The sequence below is a fragment of the Rhinatrema bivittatum genome, chromosome 2 (assembly GCF_901001135.1).
Source record: "Rhinatrema bivittatum chromosome 2, aRhiBiv1.1, whole genome shotgun sequence".
NCBI lineage: Eukaryota > Metazoa > Chordata > Amphibia > Gymnophiona > Rhinatrematidae > Rhinatrema > Rhinatrema bivittatum.
Window position 1 is genome coordinate 439,147,900 of NC_042616.1, and position 19,978 is coordinate 439,167,877.

The 19,978-nt window shown below is 40.4% G+C and overlaps 1 protein-coding gene across 2 annotated transcripts in view; it reads left to right on the forward strand.

Moving 5' to 3' along the window:
- The first annotated feature begins 2,973 nt into the window (after positions 1-2,973).
- The window catches only part of CDH18 (cadherin 18), a 1,107,921-nt gene continuing 1,090,916 nt past the window's right edge, over positions 2,974-19,978 (forward strand). For both annotated transcript variants that reach the window (XM_029590319.1, XM_029590320.1), the window contains exon 1: positions 2,974-3,469. In XM_029590319.1, coding sequence (XP_029446179.1) covers positions 3,242-3,469 — 228 coding nt within the window. In that variant the 5' untranslated portion in view covers positions 2,974-3,241. The remainder of the gene's footprint in view (positions 3,470-19,978) is intronic.

A 19,978-nucleotide genomic window follows, 5' to 3' on the forward strand; every position in this document is an offset into this window, starting at 1 on the left:
TGAGACAGATGATAGATTTATACAGTTCATATGCTAAATATTGTTTTAGATTCAACTGAAAAATTATAGAAAAATAGACATTTGGCACCCTTTGTGGGTCATATGGGTAAATGATCAAGAGGCCTGGAATACTTCTCTTTTGTGTAGAGAAGTTTTGCGTGTTGTCCCGATTTGCTGACACTCACAAAGTTATACCAATATGTGGGTATAGATTTGCTCTGCAAATAATTGTTTCACTGTTCCTTTCAATTGGTGGCTTACTATTTTTAAGTCCACAAAGCAAAAATTGGAGCAAGGTGCTGCACTTCAAGCCAGTGGCGTAGCCAGAATTGATTTTTTGGGTGGGCACAAGATTAACATGGGTGGGCTGTAGGCATGCAGGTCTACTAGTTGTTTTTTTACTGATAAATAATGCCAAATTATGCAGCATAGCATTCACATCTACGCCTAAGTATGAGGTTTACTTAATGATACAAACATAATTCACGGTGATTTGTGGTACTTTAGCCTTCTTATTATTACGATTTTATACACGGCTCCTACCTGTCCATAAATTTTGAGAGAGCGGTTGTGTTGCTTATATTTAAATTGCTAACATCTCAAAATATAGATATATATTTTTACCTTTGTTGTCTGATCTTTGTATTTTTCTAATCAGTTGGTCCTGGTCTCTTTTTCCCATTTTTTCCCTTATAGCTCATTTCCTAATTCCTTTTCAGTGTCTTTCTTCTATTACTGTCTTCTTCCCTTCCACACACACACACACACACACACACACACACACACACACACACACACACACACACACACACATACATGCTTTCTCTCACAGACTCCCTCTCACACACTCAAGCTGTCACTCTCCTATGCTCTCCCCCCCCCCCCCACAAGCTCACATTCAAGTTCTCACTTTCTCACCCCTCCCCAGGCTTATATTCTTATGCACACACAGACGCACATCCAGGCACCCATTCTCACCCACACACATAAACCCAGACTCCCAGTCTCACCCACACATATTCAAGCTCCCATTCTCATCCATACATATACACATTTAAGGTACTATTCTCACCCACACATACACACATTCAAGCACCCATTCTTATCCACATATTCAAGCTTCCATTCTCACCCACCCACACAAACCCAGGCTCTCATTCTCACCCATATATACACACATTCAAGCTCCCATTCTCACCCACCCACAAACCCAGGCTCCCATTCTCAACCACACATACACACATTCGAGCTCCCATTCACCCACATATTCAAGCTTCCATTCTCACCCACATACACACCCAGGCTCCAGTTTTCACCCACACACACTCCCATTCTCATCCACACATACACATTCAAGCACGTGCACAGCTTCCGCTTTCTCCCCCAGAGCAGGAAGATCAGCTGCCTCTCCTGCTGCCACCGGCCTCCTGCTATCTTCGGGCGTCGGGCGGTATGGCCCGCCGAACCTCCTGTCGGGGGGGGGGGAAGCGGAAGCGCAGCGCACAACGTCCGCTTCCTCCCCCCCCCAAGCAGGAAGATCGGCGGGCAGTACGGCCCGACGCCCGAAGATAGCAGGAGGCCGGTGGCAGCAGGAGAGGCAGCTGATCTTCCTGCTTTGGGGGAGAAAGCGGAAGCTGTGTGCGGCGCTTCCGCTCCCCCAAACAGGAAGTTCGGCGGGCCGTTTGGTCCGAAGATAGCAGGAGAACGGGTGGCAGCAGGAGAGGCAGCTGATCTTCCTGCATTGGGGGGGAGGAAGCGGAAGCTGCGCGCGCGCTTCTGCTCCCCCCCCCGAACAGGAAGACCGGTTGGCCATACGGCCGCAGCAGCGCTTCTCCATGTGTGCCGTGATGGCGCGCGAGGCGTGGGTTCTCTTGTTCGCTGTCGCGGGGATGGGATCCCGCGACAGCCTTGCAGTTCCGGTGCCAGTTGGGTGGGCCTGGGTCTAAGTTGGGTGGGCACCTGCCCACCCAGGCCCACCCGTGGCTACGCCACTGCTTCAAGCATATAATTACAGTAGAATCAGGAAATGCAGCAAATTTTAATGAGTCCCAACGCAACTTTAACGTTGTGAAAAATTTAAATCTTTATTGGCGGCAACTCCATTGCTTCAACAAGTCACATATTTTAAACAAGGTCCCCCAACACGGACCCGTGTTTCGCCAAACGCGGCTGCATCGGGAGGGACGTATTTAAGGCGGAGTTCATATGCTTAGGAGCTACGCGTTTGAGGAAGTACATTTAGCAAAGCTGCATCGGGAGGGACGTATTTAAGGTGGAGTTCATATGCTTAGGAGCTACGCGTTTGAGGAAGTAAATTTAGCAGCTTGCTTAATTTACTTCCTCAAACGTGTAGCTCCTAAGCATATGAACTCCGCCTTAAATACGTCCCTCCCGATGCAGCCGCGTTTGGCGAAACACGGGTCCGTGTCGGGGGACCTTGTTTAAAATATGTGTCTTGTTGAAGCAATGGAGTTGCCGCCAATAAAGATTTAAATTTTTCACAACGTTAAAGTTGCGTTGGGACTCATTAAAATTTGCTGCATTTCCTGATTATACTGTAATTACTATTTTTAAGGCCAGTTTGTTTTCAGTTTTAATATTGCTCACATGCAGTCTCAGACATTTTTATCATGAGTTAAAAATGTTCAAAAAGCAAAATTGTGCAGGTTTGCAATTCAAGACTTCTGTGCAATATTTTGATATTGTCCTAAATACCCTAAGTCATGAAACTATTTCATACTACCAATTCAAAGATTATATGTGTATACAGTGCAGTACACAGTGCAATTAAAGGAGAAAATCATGCAGTTCTTATTGCACAACTTGAGAATGCTAAAAATAAACTGTGGAGCAAAGTTAATTTTAAAAGAATACATAAAATATACCAAAATGAATTTACTAATGTAGAAAAATAATTAAATGTATTTTTAGTGATATCAATTATTTTTATTTCTCTCTATTCTATTAGGTCTAAGATGTCTGGCTTCAGCAGTATTCTTTAAAGACCTCTTTATAAGGACCCACACATACTTTACTCATCTTTTCATAATGTAAATGCAGTCCTACCTTTGGCCAATGGGCAGTTATACCATGGACCACCAACAAAGAACATTTTGCACTGTCTTTCTGAATGTGATCAGCCTTACTTCTTAGAAATCTATTATTGGATTACAAAGAGAGAAGAGTAACACAAGGAATAAAAGAAGGAAAGAAAGACCTTGGACAGGAAATTTATTCTACAATGAGAATTACGAGCACATCTTGCATTTGTCCAGTCCTGGTATGTCTCTGTTTTGTGCAGAGGTGTTACGGAGCTGCTCACCACAGCTCTATCAAGGTGACCAGAAATCAAACCAAACAAATAGAAGGTGAAACAGAAGTACATCATCGTCCCAAGCGCGGATGGGTGTGGAACCAGTTCTTTGTTTTAGAAGAACACATAGGGCCAGATCCTCAGTACGTGGGAAAGGTAAGCCTCTCTCTAACTAACAATAAGATGTTGAGTGAACGATGAAATTGAATTTGCCTATTAATGCTGAATTTACTAAATTTACCAAAACCACTAAACTGTTCTCATGGAAATAAAAGTCACACCTTTGCCTTTTACCTACATTTCACTAATACAGAAAAGATGCATGTAAAATCTCAGAAGTATTGTGCTATAAGATAACTTTCACAGTGAACATCAAAGTAGCTTTAATGTTCACAATACTAATATGTGAATTTCCAAACTGGATCAGACTAAATGTCTGTCAAGCCCAGCATCCAGTCTATGACTGTGGAAAGCAGGGGATGCTTAAAGAAAATGTTATACTCTTTGTTAAGCACTCATGTTTTAAGGACATATTTAACTTGGCAGACACTCTTGACTGTTTCACAGCCTACGATTGATCTGTCTTCCATAAATTTTATATAATGAGAAATGGGGTTAGAGCAAGTCTTAGAACAATTTTAATCAGAAAGAGCTTGAGTCTAACACTTCTTGACGTCTGGAGGCAGAATAGTGGGAATAATCAGATTTTTCTAAATAGCAAATGTCATAACAGGAGATATTCACCAGATATTTGACACAAAATTAAATAAACATTCTTCATGACTAATAAAAGATATTCAGAGTACAAGTCACGGAGTCACCAGAACTACTCTATTAATGCTCTCTATAAAGTCTACATACAAACCTACAAACACCTGCTCATCAAACACATGTGCATTTTTAAATTACCAGCTGTAGCCTTAATACATATATTTATTACATTTCCAGGTTGAGATCATTTTCGGTTAGAGCATTATCATAGTCTAGAAGCTTTGCTTACAGTTTGTGGGAGAGATTTTGATTATTTTTTCCTTTCTTTTTTCCCCTGGCAGCATTCTTCTAGTCTTTTGGGTTATCGGCTCAATCAGAACTGGCCTCTATCAGGCTAATGTACCATAAGCCATAGGTAAAAACTGTCCAGGGTTTTCTCCCTATTGTATATGCCCCTACTAACTCAGCTACATCATTGCTGTGGCAGACCTGAACCAGACATTACTGGTTATGGAAATTTTCAGAATTCATTTAATTTGAAACACAAATCTAGTTGCCAGATGTTGATGTTGAGTGAAGGTTGAAGAAGTCTCCTCCTAAGAGCTTTGAATATTTTCTTAGAAGCATCCTCAAGCCTGGACAACTCAAGTAGCTTTAAGCCTGGCCAGAAATTAAACCAAGGTCCTCCTCATGGTTGCCTGCAGCACTATCTATCTATCTATCTATCTATCTATCTATCTATCTATCTATTTATTTATTTATTTATTTATTTACTTATTTAAAGATTCTTGTATACCGTCGTTCATAATATACATCACAACGGTTTACATGTTACAAAATCATAAAATCATACTAAAATATCTGAAAGGTACAATAAAATATGATAGAAAATAAAATTGTTAATCAATTATTAATAAAAGAACATAAAACAAAAGTAAAAATAATGTTTCTTTAAACCATTTAGTCCTTTTTTTCAAGATAATCAATATAAGCCTGTTCAAAAAGCCATGTTTTTAGAGCTTTTTTAAAAGCTTTAAACACTATGCTACAGGCATAGTGTTCCAAATCCATGGACTGGCAATTGAAATGGATCGCTCTCAGATTAATATAGGATGGGCAGAGTTCACAGATGGAATTTGAAGCAGTCCTTTATTCGCCGATCTTAAAGATCTCTGCGGGACATGTAACTGGATTAGAAAATTCAGCCACTCTCTTTTTTGTCCATAAATCAGTTTGGGGCAGATTTTAAAAGGCCTGCGCGCGTAAATCCTTCCGGATTTACAAGCGCAGGGCCCTCGTGTGCCTATTTTGCATAGGCTGCCGGCATGCGTAAAGCCCCGGGACTCTCGTAAGTCCTGGGGCTTTCGAAAAGGGGCGGGAGGGGGCGTGTCCGTGGGCATTCCCGAAACGACGCGGCGTTTTGGGGGCATGCTGCGGCGTTTTGGGGGCGGGCCCGGGGGCATGGCGCCGGCCCGGGGGCGTGGTCGAGGCCTCTGGACCAGCCCCCGGGACCGGAGGACAGAGCGGGGCTGCTGGCCGATGCACGCAAAGTTAGGGGGGGGTTTAGATAGGGCCGGGGGGGGGGGGGGGGGGTTAGGTAGGGGAAGGGAGGTTGAAGGAAAGTTCCCTCCGAGGCCACTCCGAAATCGTAGCGGCCTCGGAGGGAACAGGCAGCTCGCGCTGGGCTCGGCGCGCGCAGGTTGCACAAATGTGCACCCCCTTGCGTTTGCCGACCCCGGATTTTATAAGATATGTGGGGCTACGCGCGTATCTTATAAAATCCAGTGTACTTTTGTTCGCGCCTGGTGCGCGAACAAAAGTACGCGATCGTGCATGTATTTAAAATCTACCCCTTTGTGTAGTATACAACAAGTTTTGTACTGGCAGCCAATGCAGATTGATTAAAACAGGGGTGATATGTTCAAGTTTTTTAATAATTTGTTAAAACCCTTGCAGCAGAGTTCTGAAGCACCTGTAAAGGGTGCAAAGTAGATTGTGGAAGGTCTAAGAGAAGGGAATTACAATAGTCTAAGGATGAAAATATCAAAGCTTGCAGCACCAATCGGAAATCATTAACATCTAAAAGTGGTTTCAACTTTCGCAACAGCAACAATTTATAATATCCTTCTCATAATTGAAGAGAAATATGTTTTTTAAAATTTAGCTGACAATTGATGGTAATTCCTAAGTCTTTGACTGATTCAGATAATACTAGTTTAATATTATTGGGTAATAAAAGGGTATTATTTGTACTAGCAAAGCTATCTTTTACTTTTCTGTCAAGGAGAATCATTTCTGTTTTTTCCATATTTAGGGCTAATTTCATATGGCATAGTAATTGGTTGAGGGCTCCGAGATAGATGTTTATTAATTTAAATGTTTGTTCAATAGTGCCAAGAATAGGTATAAGAATCTGAATGTCGTCGGCATAGATATAAAAATTTAGACCTAAACCTGCTAAGAGATGACACACTGGAAGAAGATAAAAATTAAACAGGGTCGCCAATAAAGCGGACCTTTGTGGGACACCAGTTTGAAGTTGCATTTTATCGGAGCAATGATTTCCTATTTTCACTTGAAAGGATCTTTGTTGTAAGAAAGACACTATCCAATCAAGGGTTTTATTTATAAGGCCAATTTCTTTTAATCTTAATATTAAAATATTATGATTTATTGTATCAAATGCCGCAGACAAGTCTAATAAAACTAGAATATATTTTTGTCCAGAGTCAAAACCTTTTAAAACTGTATCAGTTAATGATAATAAAAGTGTTTCTGTATTCAGATATTGACGGAAGCCAAATTGGTTTGGATATAAAATATTGTTAGATTCTAAGAAGTAGATCTTAAAAAAATACGCGTGCACGAACAAAAGTACACCAGATTTTATAAGATACGCGCGTAGCCACGCATATCTTATAAAATCTGGGGATGGTACACGCAAGGCTGTGCAAAATTGGCAGCCTGCGCACGCCGAGCCGCGCAGCCTACCTCCGTTTCCTCCAAGGCCGTTCCGAAATCGGAGCGACCTCGGAGGGAACTTTCCTTCCACATCCCTCCACCTTCCCCTCCCTTCCTCTATCTACCCCATCCCCCAGCCCTACCTAAATCCCCCCCCCCTACCTTTGTTGGGCAAGTTACGCCTGCCGCCCCGGCATCCCCCGGCACAGGCCACAGTGCTTGGGGACTCGGGACCCCCCTCCTGGCCCGCCCCCGAACTGTCGCAACGCCTCCCGGACACGCCCCAGACTGCCCCTGCCCCTGCCCCTGGACATGCCCCCGGACATGCCCCCTCCCGCCCCTTTTAGGAAGCCCCGGGACTTACGTGCGTCCCGGGGCTTTGCACGCGCCGGCGGCCTATGCAAAATAGGCACGCCGGCGCACAGGGGTTTTAAAATCTACCCCTAAGTGTTCTATTAATTGTTTATGAACAATTTTTTCAATTATTTTTGCTAGACAAGAAAGATTTGATATAGGCCTATAATTACTTAATACTTCAGGGTTTAAGGAGGGTTTCTTTAAAATGGGTTTAATAACAGCTGATTTCAGAACTTCTGGCAGATATCCTTCAGCTAGAGAGAGGTTAACAACTTTTGCAAATAAGGGGGCTGTAATATGAGCAATAGGTTTTAGGGCAACCGAAGGTATAGAATCTAAAGGGTGACTCATTGGATTTAATTTTTTTATAATAGTTTCAATTTCTATAGAGGAGACTTCATCAAAAGATGGCCAGTCAGATATTTCTTTCTTTATCATTATTATTTCTTGAGGTTTTACATTCGGAATTGCTTTAACCAGGTTCTCAACTTTGTTTTTGAAAAATAAGCAATTTCATTGCATTTAGTCTCAGATATAGGGTTAGTTTCTATGTTGGTCAAAGTTAAATTCTTTGTTAAGTAAAAAGATTTCAGGCATTGTTACTAAAACAATGTATTTTATACTTAAAATAATTTTTCTTAGTTTCATTAATCAAGTTTTTATATTTATTTAATTGTGATCTATATGAACCTAACGTCTGTGGATTTTTATTTTTTTCTCCACAATTTTTCAAATCTCCTAAGTTGGATTTTTGTTTTTTTAATATTATTGTTATACCAAGGTTGAGATGGTTTCTTCTGTTTGATAACTCTTGTTTTTATTGGGTTAATTTGATCTGCTATCTTTTCAGTTACCTCAAACCAAGAATTAATTACATTCTGACAATTCAATAAGGTGAGTCGTTTGGCCAGTTCTAGTTGGACAATGAAAACTCTTTCATACCTAGGTAAAAAGGAAAAGCTAGCTGAAAACAGCATTGCTCTTTGCCCTATTACATAAAATCTAAAAAGAATAAACAATGTTTATCTATTTTTTAAGACTGGTTAAAGTTCATTATGCAAAAGTTATGTTTAAAGAGTCAGTACTATTTTGTTACTGAGACTTGCCATCCTTGCATAAAAAACAACAATGCTATCACCTAACAACTAAATCTCATCTACTAAATACACACCATCTTTCTTATTAAAATCTTAACCTAATTTCTTTAATATTATACTCTCTTTCACACTCATTCAGTTACACCTCATGGCCACTTACACTTATTCTCAATATACATTCTGCCTGCATGCCGGTATTATCACGTTTACTTTACACTTAACTGATAGACATTGTAGAATCTAAGAGATGTGCAATTGTGCATTCTCACTTCTTCAGACAATACAAATTTTACCATCTATACTGACAGTACAATCATATAAAAGCATTCACAACAACATAATACCCTCACACTCACTAGTATAACTGATACCAAGATCAGAAGCAGTTAATTTTCCTATGAACTGTCATACATACCACCAAATATCATACTGTTTTCAAATTCACTCATGAAGATATCAATAGAATTAAACAGAAGTAGGGGCTTTACTGTGTCATCTGTCTATCTTCTTGGTAATATGGGGAATTGCTGTTCTTTTTGTGGTTTCCTTTTCCTGAACACAAGGATGTCATTCTATTAGTGAAACAGGAAACTAGCATTTACTACAAAAGAAGATTAAAGCTCATCAACCATTAGCCTAGATGGCTATAATATGGACATGGACTACATTAAGTCCAGTAATGCAGTCAGATGGGTAGAGTGAGTGGTAGACAATGTCATGTAGTACCAGTCCAATATAATATCATGAAAGGTTAAGAGCATAGCAACATAATAATAATAAACAGGCTCTGCAAAAAATGTAATAAGGATAGTTGCCTTTCTTCAGAATATAAGTACAAGAACAATACAGATAGCATTGCAAGAGAGAAAAGATATGAAATAACATAACATTAAAATACTCGAACAGAAATAAAGACTTTATGACAACACAGAAAACTTTATAAAGCAAAACATATAGTGATACATATTTAAACAAAAATAACAGGCTGATTCAGTAAACCATGCGGGAGAGCCCGCTCTCCTAATATGCACCCAGGCCACTCTCCTGGGCACACAATTCAGTATGCAAATTAGGGCCGGCGCTAATAAGGAGGCACTAGGGTCACTAGCGCATCTCTAACACCTCCTTATTGGCGGAAGCGGTGGCTTTCAGCGGGTTTGACAGCCGATGCTTAATTTTACCGGCGTCGGTTGTCGAACCCGCTGACAGCCATGGGTTTGGAACACGGACGCCGCCAAAATTGAGCGTCCATTTTCCAACCCACAGGCCGCGGGCAGATTTGTTTTATTTTTTTATTTTTGGGGCCTCCAACTTAATATCGCTATGATATTAAGTCGGAGGGTGTACAGAAAAGCTGTTTTTTCTGCTTTTCTGTACCCTTTCCCGGTGCTGGAAGGCAGTAGTTAATTTCTGAGAGTAAAATGTGTGGTTTGGCTGCACATTTAACTTGCTGTATCGAGCGGGACTAATTAATAGGCTCATCAATATACATTTGCATGTTGAGCTTGCTATTAGTTTCAGGGGGGTTGGATGCGCGTCTTCCATGCGCTATTACCCCTTACTGTATAAGGGGTAATAATAGCACGTCAAAAACACGCGTCCAAACGGGTGCTCAGTGCGCTCAGCCTGAGTACACTGTACTGAATTGGCCTGTAAGGAAGTTAATTGAATAAGACTTATCTGGGATATTCAGCAGCTTGGCTATACCGCTGAATATTCATGAAGAAATCACTGGTTAGCTTGATAAGTCTTATTTGGCAAATTTTAGACCTGCTATTGAACAGATCTAACTTATCCAGTTAAACAAACAAATAAATAGATAGGCACATAAATAAATCAATATGTTTCAATATCACTAGCTCCTTCTCAGAACATCCATATTCCACCCACCACTTATCCAGGTACTGAACAGGACACTGAATATCAGCCTCTTTAATCAATATAAAGGGTGTTCTGTCTCCTTCCCCCTCCCCCACACCTGTCTGGATAAGCAGTGCTACAGGCAATTTTCTCTGTCACCTCCTATACCTTTGTAATCCAAACAGTTCAGAAAAGACTGCAAAGGTTTTTGCATAGAATCAGAATTTTATTTGTTAGTCTTTTCATATTTAAGTTAGAATAAATAGACAATAAATATCTCTACAGTCCTTGCTGCTCAGCATCAGTTTATACTGATTAAAGCTCTACATCATTAGTAAACTTAACATATCAGAGACTTTGACTTGCTTAGGGTATATTAATAAACGTAACTAGTTAACTAGACCATAACTTTAGGAGATTACCATCTATTTCACCCTGAAGCAGTCTCTAAAAAGGCAGGCTCTGAGAAAGGGAACAGGCATTCTTGGCCTCGGTTGCTTGCTGGGCTAAGGTTGGTCTGAGCCCTAGAGAAGAAAAAGACAGATTTTAAAAGAACAACCAGGTAACATCAGGGCTTCTTACATGTTCAGGACACTGGAACTTATCTGCTTCATTGCAGGGAGGGGTGTACTGGCTCAGGTGTCATTAGTTCTTCTTTTGCCAGCCCCATGAACCCTCTCCCCAGCTGTTTTTAACAGGCAAAGAATGAATATGTAAGAAGTTCATGCATAGTCAAGAAGTGGGACAGATGGGGTTGTTTCTCCATTTCAGACTGCTGGCCCCCCTTTTCCATTTGGAGGGGATGTCATTGCTCTTTCTCCATGGTGACCCCAGACAAGAATTAGATCTCAGTCCTGCAGGTTTTGGACCCACAAGCTGTCTTGTGGTGTCAGTGCTTTTCTGTGAGCTGACCTGTCTGATAAACTGCCCTTTGGATAGGCTGTTCTTCATTCCTGGGCTGGTTTTGGTTATTTTTGTGTCTGTGACATTTCCCTGTCCTGGGTGGCATTGTTTGTAGAAAGAACTTATAGCCCTTAATTGGAACAAACTTGTGCTGATGTTTCAAACTTGGAACTAAATCGGGACACTGGCACTGGAATTACTGGAAGTGGTGAGCAAGCGGTTCTTTCAGATCCTTTCCTTTCAAAACCCGCTGTTATAATTTAGATTCGATCTGGGAAGCACTAGTCTCAATAGAGTCTGCAATTGTTACATTAACCCGAATTTGTATGGATACTAACATATGCAGTATAAATACTGAAAAAAGGGTTTCAGAACAAGAAAAGAGACTAAATGCTTTCGAAGAAAGGTTAGCCTCAGTTGAAAAGCTGCAACAGAATCTGGTGCATTTTGAAAATGTACAGGTTAAAAAGATGGAAAATATGGAAAATTATTTAAGAAGCCTCAATATCAGGGTTCTTAATTTTCCTGTTATCAAATTACTACCTATGGTGGATATATTTAAGAATTATCCGGTTAACAACCTTAAGATACCAGCTGAAGCTATGCCATTAGTTACAAAGGCTTATTATTTGCCTCAGAAACCCATGGAGAGTCCACAAGGTGAGGAGATTATTCAACAATCAATGAATCTTACGGATGATCTGGAACTTTTGCAGGATGTTGAAGTCACGCAAAGAGGGACATTGTTAGTGAGCTTTGCATTTATATCTGATAAAAATACAGTCCTTAGGTTTTTCTTCCATAATAGGAGATCATTATTCCAAGGACAGAAAATATGGATGTATCCAGACATCACACGCTCCACACAGGAGAGGAAAGGAAAGTTTCTTTCTATGAGATCTGAAGCCTTGATAATTTGTTCCAAGTTTATATTATGTTATCCTTGTAAATGTGTGGTAAAGTTTCAGAGCTCTAGTTTCATTTTCTTCGAACTGTCGCAATTGTGATTTTTTTTGGACTCTTACCCTAAGCGATAACTGTATCCAGTGCAGTTTGATAATTGTTTTCTTTTTTCTATATTTCTTACTTTTTTTCACTTGGGTATTTCCTGGGCTACCTCCCTCCTCCGATTTCCTTACAGATTGAAGGTTATACCTAAGAACATAAGAACATAAGAAAATGCCATACTGGGTCAGACCAAAGGTCCATCAAGCCCAGCATCCTGTTTCTAACAGTGGCCAATCCAGGCCATAAGAACCTGGCAAGTACCCAAAAACTAAGTCTATTCCATGTAACCATTGCTAATGGCAGTGGCTATTCTCTAAGTGAACTTAATAGCAGGTAATGGACTTCACCTCCAAGAACTTATCCAATCCTTTTTTAAACACAGCTATACTAACTGCACGAACCACATTCTCTGGCAACAAATTCCAGAGTTTAATTGTGCGTTGAGTAAAAAAGAACTTTCTCCGATTAGTTTTAAATGTGCCCCATGCTAACTTCATGGAGTGCCCCCTAGTCTTTCTACTATCCGAAAGAGTAAATAACCGATTCACATCTACCCGTTCTAGACCTCTCATGATTTTAAACACCTCTATCATATCCCCCCTCAGTCGCCTCTTCTCCAAGCTGAAAAGTCCTAACCTCTTTAGTCTTTCCTCATAGGGGAGTTGTTCCATTCCCCTTATCATTTTGGTAGCCCTTCTCTGTACCTTCTCCATCGCAATTATATCTTTTTTGAGATGCGGCGACCAGAATTGTACACAGTATTCAAGGTGCGGTCTCACCATGGAGCGATACAAAGGCATTATGACATTTTCCGTTTTATTAATCATTCCTTTTCTAATAATTCCCAACATTCTGTTTGCTTTTTTGACTGCCGCAGCACACTGCACCGACGATTTCAATGTGGTATCCACTATGACACCTAGATCTCTTTCTTGGGTTGTAGCACCTAATATGGAACCCAACATTGTGTAATTATAGCATGGGTTATTTTTCACTATATGCATCACCTTGCACTTATCCACATTAAATTTCATCTGCCATTTGGATGCCCTATTTTCCAGTCTCACAAGGTCTTCCTGCAATTTATCACAATCTGCATGTGATTTAACTACTCTGAACAATTTTGTGTCATCTGCAAATTTGATTATCTCACTCGTCGTATTTCTTTCCAGATCATTTATAAATATATTGAACAGTAAGGGTCCCAATACAGATCCCTGAGGCACTCCACTGTCCACTCCCTTCCACTGAGAAAATTGCCCATTCAGTCCTACTCTCTGTTTCCTGTCTTTTAGCCAGTTTGCAATCCACGAAAGGACATCACCACCTATCCCATGACTTTTTACTTTTCCTAGAAGCCTCTCATGAGGAACTTTGTCAAACACCTTCTGAAAATCCAAGTATACTATATCTACCTTCAAAAAAGTGAAGCAGATTTGTGAGGCAAGACTTGCCCTGGGTAAAGCCATGCTGACTTTGTTCCATTAGACCATGTCTTTCTATATGTTCTGTGATTTTGATGTTTAGAACACTTTCCACTATTTTTCCTGGCACTGAAGACAGGCTAACCGGTCTGTAGTTTCCCGGATCGCCCCTGGAGCCCTTTTTAAATATTGGGGTTACATTTGCTATCCTCCAGTCTTCAGGTACAATGGATGATTTTAATGATAAGTTACAAATTTTTACTAATAGGTCTGAAATTTCATTTTTTAGTTCCTTCAGAACTCTGGGGTGTATACCATCCGATCCAGGTGATTTACTACTCTTCAGTTTGTCAATCAGGCCTACCACATCTTCTAGGTTCACTGTGATTTGATTCAGTCCATCTGAATCATTACCCATGAAAACCTTCTCCATTGCGAGTACCTCCCCAACATCCTCTTCAGTAAACACCGAAGCAAAGAAATCATTTAATCTTTCCACGATGGCCTTATCTTCTCTAAGTGCCCCTTTAACCCCTCGATCATCTAACGGTCCAACCGACTCCCTCACAGGCTTTCTGCTTCGGATATATTTAAAAAAGTTTTTACTGTGAGTTTTTGCCTCTACAGCCAACTTCTTTTCAAATTCTCTCTTAGCCTGTCTTATCAATTTCTTACATTTAACTTGCCAATGTTTCTGCTTTACCCTATTTTCTTCTGTTGGATCCTTCTTCCAATTTTTTAATAAGGATCTTTTGGCTAAAATAGCTTCTTTCACCTCCCCTTTTAACCATGCCGGTAATCGTTTTGCCTTCTTTCCACCTTTCTTAATGTGTGGAATACATCTGGACTGTGCTTCTAGAATGGTATTTTTTAACAATGACCACACCTAGTGATTCAAATGTATGTTTATATTGGATTACTCTTACCTCTATTTTCACAAGTGTAATTGTGTTAATTTGAAATGCAATAAAAAAAAAAAGAAAGAATTTATAGCCCTTAATTAAACAGGCAGGTAAAATAACCTGGTCACGTATTGTCATTCTTGTCAAACGTTCCTCTTCTTGTTTTTCTGTTAAAACATACATGTCAGCATCCATCTTATGAAGTTGGTGTCCTTCTTGTGGGGTCAGTATTCATATTTGGTTGCATACAGTAGTAACAACTTGATTTTTTCCTTTACCTCTCTATTCTTTTCATGATAGTACCATAGACTCAAGCATAAAAGCTGATCACAGTACTTTCCTTCACACAACCAACTCAGAAAAAATGATAGCAAAGTAACATCCTCTCACACATACAGCCAAGGAAATATTTGAGAAATTATATAAGTACTAAAAAATTAATTTAAAAAGTCACTTTATATGCCTCCACTTGAGCAAAGTATTGTCCCAGCAATTCCTGCTGTCACGGAGGAATAATTGTCTATTCATGAAATTGGGTAATAGTGTGATCATTAAACAGATTAAACGGAATGTACATAAGTTTCATACTGCAAAGAGAGTATTTTAGTAGCCATGACAACATAATAAACAATGACTTGCCTATTAATGACACATTCTTTATTCCAGTTCAAAGAAGACATATCAATGATTCTGAACTACTATCATTATATAAAAGGGTATATATTCATTATGGTAATAAAAAAAAAATGCTACTTATTGTTATGGGTTGAAATTGCTAACGTGTTCCATTGTATAATGTATACCATGCTATTACATTGGATAGATGTTAGAGGAAGCAATTTGGGTTTGTGAGGCACATGCTTCATTCTCCAGCACAGTGGGTCAGGAAGTACATAAAATCCTCTTTAGCTGACCATAAGAGTTCCAGAATTGAGCAATTGATTGTGAACTTTTTAAATGCTCTCACATTCACATATTTTATTGGTTATCACATTTTACTGACTGGAAGGAAGAGCTGCCAATACACGGGGTAACACATGAGAGGTCTTTGATGGCCATGTGTTTTCCTGTCCCTCCAGGAATACAAATATTTCTGTGCTGATTTTTCCTTTTTCCTCTTTGATTTCTATAATGTTAAGCCATGAAAGTGGTTTGCAAGCATATTTAAATAAGGCAGTGTGATAATTGAACAGTAGATAAGGATTTCTGGATTCTTACTTTAAACTCAAGTTGGCATATAGTGAAAGGAATCTCAGAGTACTTTCTTTGCCAAATTTCAGATGCTGGTGATATCAGGAGAGTGGCTCTGAATATCAGTAACCATGTATAATGAGGGTCACTATATTGTAGAGATGTGAATCGGAACCGGAATCGGTTCGGATTCTGGTTCAGATTCACATGTGGGTTTTTTCCCATCGGGCCCAATCGTGTTTTGTTTATCGGCTGCCCAGCCGATAAACAAAAAACCCACCCCGACTCTTTAAAAGTAACCCCTTAGCTTCCCCCACCCTCCCGACACCCCCCCCAAAACCTTTTTACAGGTACCTGGTGGTCCAGTGGGGGTCCGGGAGCGACCTCCTGCACTCGGGCCATATTGACAGTATTCAAAATGGCGCCGGCGCTACCTTTGCCCTCACTATGTGACATATGAAGGCAAAGGCTAGCACCGGCGCCATTTTGAATACTGGCAATACGGCCCAAGTGCAGGAGGTCGCTCCCGGACCCCCACTGGACTTTTGGCAAGTCTTGTGGGGGTCAGAAGGCCCCCCAAGCTGGCCAAAAGTCCCTGGGGGTCCAGCAGGGGTCCGGGATCGATCTCCTGCACTCGTGCCGTCGGGTGCCAGGAACCATAATGGCGCCGATAGCATTGCCCTTACTATGTCACAGGGGCTACCGGTGCCATTGGTCAGCCCCTGTCACATGGTAGGAGCACAAGATGGCGCCGGCCATCCAGTGCTCCTACCATGTGACAGGATCCAGCCAATGGCACGGATACCCTGTCACAAGGTAAGGGCAAAGGACGGCCTGATAGCCGGAGGACGGCCAGGAGCGGGAGATCACGGGAGATCACTCCCAGGATCGCCACTGGACCACCAGGTACCTATAAAAAGGTTTTTGGGGGGTTGGGAGGGTGGGGGAAACTAAGGGGTTACTTTTAAAGGGTCGGGTGGGTTTAGGGGTTATTTTTGTGTGCCGTTTTTTCCCGCCCTCCCCCAAAACAATAAGGGAAGTCCCACGATCAATATCGTGGGGTTTTCCTATTGTTTTCTGAGAGCCCCCGATTGCTGACGATTTTGAAAATATCGACAATATTTTCAATCGTCCGAAGCCCGATTCACATCCCTACTATATTGTAATAAAACTGATAATTATTCTAAGTGGATTAATCTAAGTTGTTGATAAGGAGCCAAATTGTTAACCCTCAAACCTTCCAGTAGGTTAGAGACCTATTTCTGTGAGGTTTTGATTTGGATGCTGATGAGCTTTATACAAGGCCAGTGCAAGGGTATTGGGAACCTTTGGTCATGCATTCCCACCACACCATCACCTAATTGCATGTTGGTGGAAGCTCCAGCACAATATTCCCTCCTACTGGTGTTAGTGGCTGCAACCAGAGCTCCCTTCCTTGGTGGTATTGGCTCTGACAAAGCACCCTTCTGAGCTGCTGACAGATTTTGCTGCCCTCAAAATTATGGCAATCTAGGCAACCGCCTAGTTTGGCAACTGCCTAGTTTGCCTAATGGAAGCACTGGCCTTGGCTCTATAGCAAACATTCATGAGAAACTTTGTTACCAAGCCCAGCCAAAAAAGATAACTTTGTCATTTTGAGGCATAGTTTTTTTTTGTTTTCGGAAAACCAAACTATGAAGGCATCTTCATGGGTCAATTCTTGCGAATTTCTGCTTTAATGAGATGGAATACATGAAAATTAATTGCAGCAGCTTATTAATGCATGAAATGAATGAAATGAAGGTTGCAACTTGTAAAAGGGTAATTTACAAAATGTTTCACAAATGGACCCAATGTGAATTAAAACATGTAGAAGCCCAAAACATTGGTGTTTTTCTGTGATGTGGCCTGTTTTGCTTATTTTAACATGCATAGGCCCCCATTTGTGAAAAAAGTTTGCAGCTTAATACATTGGCCTCCTAAACTGGGTTTGTAAGACTTTTACTCTCTTAAGGCTTAGAATGTACATATTTTAAATATAGGATGTGATTATTTATAGTCTTTTGAGTTGTAAAAATTAAATTGAGAAATAAAATAATTGCATTGTCCCTGCAAATCTTCAGTTTGAAAAGAGTAATATCCAAAAACATTGTACAGTGTCCAAGTGTATTAAAATCCAATTTCATTAATGTTGTATTGTCAATAAACCAGAAATGAAAAAAAAAATGATTTTGACTGCACCTAGCACCAGAGTATAATCATTTATTTATTGTTTTTAGATGCATATAAAAGTCTCATTTCCAGGGAAAATGTATCAATATGTATATTCAAAAAGTCCAGCACTATGAAACAGTAGTTAGATTGAATTTATCTTTGGCAGACAAACCATGGCATATACTTGAAAAATTGTCCCTGTCTCTATATATTCCTGTAGTTTTCCATAGATAATCCATATCATCAGAGGATCCAACCTTTTTGTAAAAATGGAATCAGATATTAAATAAATGCTCACTGGGTTTAATGATGTTAATTATTGAACAAGCCAAATAAGTAGCAGTCCATTTTAAAGCAGAATTAGATTGTCTTTTTCAAAATCTCCAAGCATAACTTCAGCAAGAATATCCATGATGAACAAGATTACAAATGATGGTATGGGTATGTATCCAAACATCAGTTGACTCAAGCTCTGGTTACATTTTTTTGGTCAGTCCCCTCTATGACTGATATGCTGAGGAAGTGGAGCTTGAGAAAATTGGCAATTTAGGATGAGAGATTCATTTCTGTGAATAATCATTCGATCATGGAATCAGGGACCATTCCCCACCTGAATGCAAAGTGTGAAGAATATACATGAGGCTATTAGTCACCCGGGATTCTGAAAGTAAAATGTAACATTTTACGTTCATAAATTAACGCCAGCCCAAAAAAGTATAGAGAAAAGCAGAAAATACTGCTTTTCTGTATACCCTGCAACTTAATATCCTATCAATATTAAGTCAAAGGAACCAAAAATAATTTTAAAAACATGTTCCGGCCGGTCCGGTTAGGAAAACGGGTGCTAACTTTCAGCAGCGTCCGTTTTCCTAACCGATCGCTCTCTGTGGGGTCAGAAAACCGAAAATCATAAAATTGAGTGTTGGTTTCCTGAACCCGCTGACAGAGCCACCTCTCCTGGACTAAGGAGGCACTAGGGGCATGTAATTGTCTCTAATTCCTCCTTTTAGCATGTCCCCTCATTTAAATATAGGATTTAGTTGTGGGGGTTCTTACATTAATGCAAGTTATAGTTCCATTTATACCTGCACTCTTATCCCTTAGAATCATTAAAGGTGGCTTTTATATTCAGCCTGCTTATAAAGAAAGCCCCATTACAAGAAACACCATTTCTGGATCAAGATGATTCAGTCCTAAACAGAGTAGACTCATTCATAAATGCCTTCTACCAGCCCTTTGGCGATCTAGACTGCATTCCATTGGCAGAAAGTACAATCCTGAGGCTTTTTCAGGGCTGACACAGTGTAACCAAGTATGCCATGGTGTTCAATCAATTAGCAAATGATTTTGACTGGAATTAACCAGTCCTGCATGCTCATTTCTAGTAGGTTTTTGCAGCCTACAACAAGGATGAATTGACCTGGGTAGAACCCCTAGTCATCCTAGCAGCCCTGCTCACCTTATGCATAATAATTGAGAGATGCTTGGGAGAGAGGAGCTGAGAGAAGGAAAGAGAGTTACAAACCTTGAAAGGACAGGTAGCCCCATGAACAGTCAGTTAACTGCTGAAGAGCCCATGCAGGTCAATGGAATTAAATGCCATCTTTTTGAAGAAGAAAAAGCATAGCACCATTGAGAACGTTTTTGTCTTTATTGTGACCTTTCAGGGCACTTTTTAAATTCCTGGCACAGAAGACTTCAGAATCAAAATTCTCCCCAGCAGGAAAGCACAGATTCAATCAAGGTCCCAGTAAAGGAAGCAGATTAGAACGTAGTTATCCTTCTGAATATCAATACTTCCCTTAGGACAAATCTCTCTCATATCACTATTCCAGTCAAAGTGTCCTGGGAAAATAACAGAATTCCTGCTCTAGCCATGATTGACTCTCGAGTAACTTTTTGTTTTGTGGGCCTCATGTTTGCTGAGCAACACCAAGTCCCCCTATGACAGAATGGATTAAGCAACATGGTAGAGATCATAGGAAGCTTACCCTTATCATAAGGGCCTGTAACCACTTAGACAAAATCTCTAGTTTTAATGACAATATATTACCACCA